The sequence below is a fragment of the Lathyrus oleraceus genome, chromosome 3 (assembly GCF_024323335.1).
Source record: "Lathyrus oleraceus cultivar Zhongwan6 chromosome 3, CAAS_Psat_ZW6_1.0, whole genome shotgun sequence".
Taxonomy (NCBI): domain Eukaryota; kingdom Viridiplantae; phylum Streptophyta; class Magnoliopsida; order Fabales; family Fabaceae; genus Lathyrus; species Lathyrus oleraceus.
This window is the reverse complement of record NC_066581.1, coordinates 102,573,490-102,578,985: the sequence shown is the minus strand read 5'-3', so window position 1 is coordinate 102,578,985 and position 5,496 is coordinate 102,573,490. Positions and strand designations below refer to the sequence as shown.

The window sequence follows — 5,496 nt, the reverse complement described above, 5'->3', positions numbered from 1 at the left end:
AATTAACGGTTGCGTTATAACAAAACATTTTTTTTAAAACGATAGTACCTTAATATATATTTAGAAATTAAAGATTCTTTAGTATATTTCCTCCAAATACATGGCAGGGCCGTCAAAAATTCATATTTATGCTCTAAGAAGAAGTTTACTTTGGGTGATTTGAAATACACTATCCACATTAAGAATGTTTCGGATGTGAATATTGATTGGACAAATATTAAGAAACTTTCAAAACATTAAAGTGACACGAACATAACTATCGGCAATATGACTAAGAAAAGTATAACTATTTTTGACATTGAAGTTTCTCCATGTTTTGAATCACTTTTTTTTTGTGTGTGTAAACATGTGGAGTCCACGTTAATACAATTGATAATTTTTTTTAATAAATTCATATTTATTTATTTTTTAAAAATAACTTATATTTAAAAACGAAGAAAGTTATTATTATTATTAAAAGAAACAGTAACGTAAACAGTATAGGCGCTTTCTCATCATCACATACAGAACATTTTCTAAAGATCAAATATAAGTAATTTCCGTAAATTATACTACTAGTACATAGTAAGGGTAATGAAAGTGAAACAGAAATTGACCAAACATGGTTATAATAACTACATAATTAATACATAATTAATTCATGTGAAAGCACCACACACATGCATCCTCAATATTCCTCGTATGTTTTTCCACCTTCAATGAGAATAGCCTTCATCTTGTTAATAAGCTCTTGCATTTGCTCCCTAGAATGCAACGGCGCTGGATACACGCACACACAATCCAGCTTTCCATCTCTTATGGTGTCAAAAATAGCCATAGACGGTCCCAAACCATGAACCGAAGCACACCCCATGTAGTCATCAACCCCATCCTCTCGTTGCATCTCGCCACCGTCGTCAACCACCGTGTCCTCGAACACCGACATTATCGATGTTCTTGACGATGATGTCAAACCAGGATTCTCTATGGCCTTGCACATGAGAAAGTTCATGTCAGCCATATCTGAAAAATGCTTGTCATTGTTCTTAGAGCTGGAAAATGCTCCATAAGTCCTCTTGGCTAGTTCCCAAAGACTTTCACCACCTTTCATCACATGGTTGTTCAGGATGGCAGCATGATAAAACCCTAAACATTCAAATATAATTATATTAATTTTTTAATTTTCATAAAATTAGTTTTAGTTGCTATTAAAGCAACATTTATTGTTGTACGTCAATTAAAATTTCAAATTTATTGAACCTTCTGGGCTCTATTAATGTTTAGGTTACTATAAATGGCATGCTGCAAGCTACAATGTCACTTTTTCCTCTTTCTCTCCTTTCACAAAGGAGGATTTAACGTTGAACAGTCACTTGTATAGTACTAGTACTTCCATATCTGGTCTCTTTACTCTTCAATCAACTAACTTGTCCTCTCCCTCACTTAATATTATATTTATATATAAAAATCGACCATTCGCACGCAACTGTGAAGATAAATCTCTTTAGTTCGATAGGAACAAAATGAACTATAAAACATTTTCTCAAGAAGATTAAATTCGACCTCAAAAAACATACCAAAATGGTGAGTTGAGAGAGGTGGGTCAAGCGTGGACCGGCAGTCGGTGAGGGTAATAATCCCGTACTTCTTACAACTATTCTTGTTACTATGTGCTGCCATTAATCCTGCGGCTGATATTGCTCCACAGACTTTAATCTTACTCTGCTTACAACCCTGAAATAATCAATTCGTCTTTCATCAATCATCAAATAATTAAACAAAATAATTAACCAAATAACCTAATATTTGGTGCATGCTTACATCTAAAAACCTCTTTGTATCATTTTGATTCAGTTCCATTCTAACCACTTGTGAAAACTTAGCATTCTTTGTATCATTAAATTTCAAATTAGTAAACCTAAACGAATTAACAGAGTAACTAAGCACGTCCAGTCCACGCGCCCAAATATTCTTCTTCGCTTTCCGACCAGGAACAAGATCCTCGATCGCCAAAGGAACAACATTCTCAATCTCAACACCGTTCGTCTCTTTTTCATCTTCCGTCATCAGCACAAGCAACTCTCTTAAAAGCGACACCGCGGTTGTTCTGTCACACGCTGCCACATGAAGCCTCATAACCACCACCGAAGTTTTCGCATCAGGCATAGCGTAAACCGTCGCAAACAGCATGTCGGAGCCGGTGGTGCTACGGTCTTGCTCTCGCCACGCGTTACGGTTGAGTTCGTGTTCGAGGATTTTTTGTAACGGTGAAACGGAAACGGTGTCGTATTTGTTGTTATTGAGAATCTCGGAGGTGGCGTTGAGGCTGTGGGATTCGATTTTGATGAAGGGAGTGGGAGAGGTGAGGAAGGAGAATGATGTGTCTGTTGTGTTCGACTGGTGGAGTTTTGATCGGAGGATGGGATGGGAATTTTGTAGTTTGTGGAGGGACGTTTGGAAACGGGAAATGTCGATGGGTTTTGTGAGGAGGAGTGATAGAACTGCAATGCCGGTGCCGCCGCGAATAGCTTTGCACCAGCTATATTCAGTGCCACCAACTGTTCGACCGTTTGCTTCAACCGTCGACGACATGGCTAGTTAGTTAGTTACACTCTTGTTTGTTCAAAATGGAACTAATGCAGAATGAGTGAGTTCACGTTCAATAACTAGTATTTGGAAAGTGTGATATAGTTGGAGAGCCTTTAATACAAGTAACTTTCACTCTATTGTGGCATGAGTTAAAAAGCTGATCGCTGCCATTTCTTAGTAAATGTGTATATCAGCTACCATGTGTGACCACTGCCGGATGCACTAGTAGTGTTTCTAATGAAGTTGACATTATTTTAAATAATTTTGCATTTTAATTTTAATTGCTTATTTGATTTTAAGCATATAAAATTATACAAAATAAATTGTATTCTGAAAATAGATATCGAACTAAATATTTTTTTTAAATAATGAGGTTTGTTTTCATTAATTATAAATATACCGTCTTGAGTATTTATAAATGAGAGAACTGTATTTATTGGATTATTGGATTATAAATAAAAAGAAAATTTGTTTTTGAAACATGTATTTATTGGATTATATTTCACCATTTGAGTATTAATTATATTAAGATAGTAACTGTTTATTAAATTGAATATTATAGACAATTATTTTATGGAAATAATTTATTATTTATCGTTGAATGCAATATAAAAATTATGAACAAATAGATATACTCACTGATATTTACATTTACATTATAAATAATTAACATGTCTTGGAAATTTTGAGTGTGAAGGGATTCTAGATTTCCAATATTGAGTTTATAGAATTGGAAATTGAAATAGATACAAAAAAATAAAATAATAAATAACAGATTTTATACTAAATAAATTGGATTATTATCAACTTATTTTATAAAAGAAATTTTCATGTTTATCTTTTACAGATAATTTCTTTATTATATAAGACACTATTATTGTACATATTACACCACTTTGCATTTTTTTCTATAGTTTGAGACAAGTGTAGGATTGTCACTTTTGTTCCATATGACTTTGGCAATGTCAATTTTCAGGTCTTTTTTTTTTTTAATAATACACTTTAAAAGAGGCAATATATTTATATATTAGACAATTTATTTTCAACGGATATAACAACCTCTCTGAATGAAATCAACATGTCCGAGAGAATCACACACTTATGAAGGGGTACACTTTTTAGATTAAGGCATTTCTTTCCAATAACTTAAAGCCCACCATCGATTTCTCCTCAGCAGGATGCAATTATGACTCACTTCAATTTATGCAATCTATTAGCATTATACATTGTGAATGTATCTTCTGTTAAGTTTTGTTAGAAGTATTTTGTATGATGTCAAAACTATAATATTTTAGCGTTTATATATATTGGAAGGTATCCTCCTATTCTCGATGTGTGTCTTAGTATTAGGAAGCATAAAAGTATTTAGAAACAATTTAGAAAAGGTTTCATGTTCATGTATTAAAAATGAGTTAGAAAGGGTTTCATACATTAAAAACTGATCTTTATGGGCAAAACAACTTATGTGTTGACTGCATAGGTCAGCACATGTATTTTGTTTTTAAAGCTTGTTTTATTTACTGACTGCATAGGCTGACACATATGATTTTCAGGTCGGCACATGTACTGCATTTTTAAAGCTTGTTTTATGTGTTGACTGCATAGGCTGACACATACGATTTTCAGGTCGACATGTTGTTAGATACCCAAAAGTGCTAATTTGAGCTATCAAATATGGGTATCTTTCACTCCATTTCCTTGCTAAAGTGTTCGAAACCACCTTTGTTTTAGATGAAATGCAATTCAATGATAAACGATCTTGGTACCTTTGATTTGTGTGTTATTGTGCAGGAAGTAGGCATGAAATAATAGAAAGTGAAGACACAAGAAATTTGGCAAAGGGATCAAAGAAAACAAGCATTCATCAGCTTGCTCGCTAGGCGAGGGCTGTGGCGAGCGACTCGCTAGGCGAGCTTCCAGCGAGGTGTGTAGCGAACACGTCCAGACTTGGTGAAAAGCGCAGCCAACACTCACTCGCTAGGCGAGCCTTTAGCAAGCTCCCAGCGAGCATTCCAGTAGCAAAACCTCTCAACCTCGCTGGAGCGAAGGTTGAAGCGTGGCCTTCGCTAGGCGAAGGTTTTGTTCGCTAAGCGAACATGACAGTCTGGCAATGGTTGTTTCTCTGGGCGCAGGTGCCTCAGGTGCTTCATTTAGGGGCTCGCTAGGCGAGCCATTCTGCTCGCCTAGCGAGCATGACAGCTCAGTAGCAGCTCTATAAGTAGCAAGAGCTACTTTTTGGAGCCATACCTTACTTTCCATACTTTTGTACTTTTTTTAGATATTTTCCAACATTGCTCTAAGGATCTTTTGTGACCTAGAAACCATTTCTCTTCATCTCTTAACAATCTTTCACAAAAAGAAGGTGGATTCCCATCCAATCTCGATTATTCGACTCGGATGTTGATCAACCTTCTTCCGAAACTTGTTGAACAAGCTACCATGAAAATGAGTAGCTAAGTTCTTCATTTTGTCAAGGTTAGATGTAGATGATCATTAGCTTTGTGTGTAAATGTAAGGATCTTCATTTGTAAACTCTTTAATGGTGAATATATGGTGAAAACTTTGTTCTTATTGAAAACTCTTTGTGTTGGTTTATGATCGAGAGATGTTTACCAACTCTTAACCTAGGTTTTCATCCAATCTTGTTTGTTAGCTAGAGATAGTAATGAATGATTTTGTTCACCATAAGGTTGAACCAAAAAGTTGTCATTTTGATAGATTGTGTTAGAGATAAACAATGGATCAAAATGGGAAAACTCACAATGTGTGTTAGAGATAAACACATTGGGAGGACTTTGTGAAATAGTTTATCATCTAAAGGAGTTTATAAATTTTGTTGATCAAACAATACATGCAAAGTGATCGTCGAACTCTAACTTTGGCAATATTTCTCAAATATTCAAACCAAAACTTTTACCGCATTTTATT

General features: G+C 34.9%; 1 protein-coding gene across 1 annotated transcript; it reads right to left on the bottom strand.

Annotated features, from left to right (window-relative positions):
- Positions 1 to 587: 587 nt before the first annotated feature.
- Positions 588 to 2,664, bottom strand: LOC127125629 (uncharacterized). Its single transcript, XM_051054409.1, has 3 exons — positions 1,801 to 2,664; positions 1,557 to 1,713; positions 588 to 1,125 (listed from the first exon to the last, which is right to left on the bottom strand). The coding sequence occupies exons 1-3, from the start codon at positions 2,569 to 2,571 to the stop codon at positions 668 to 670; spliced, it is 1,386 nt and encodes a 461-aa protein (XP_050910366.1). The 5' UTR covers positions 2,572 to 2,664; the 3' UTR covers positions 588 to 667.
- Positions 2,665 to 5,496: the final 2,832 nt, after the last annotated feature.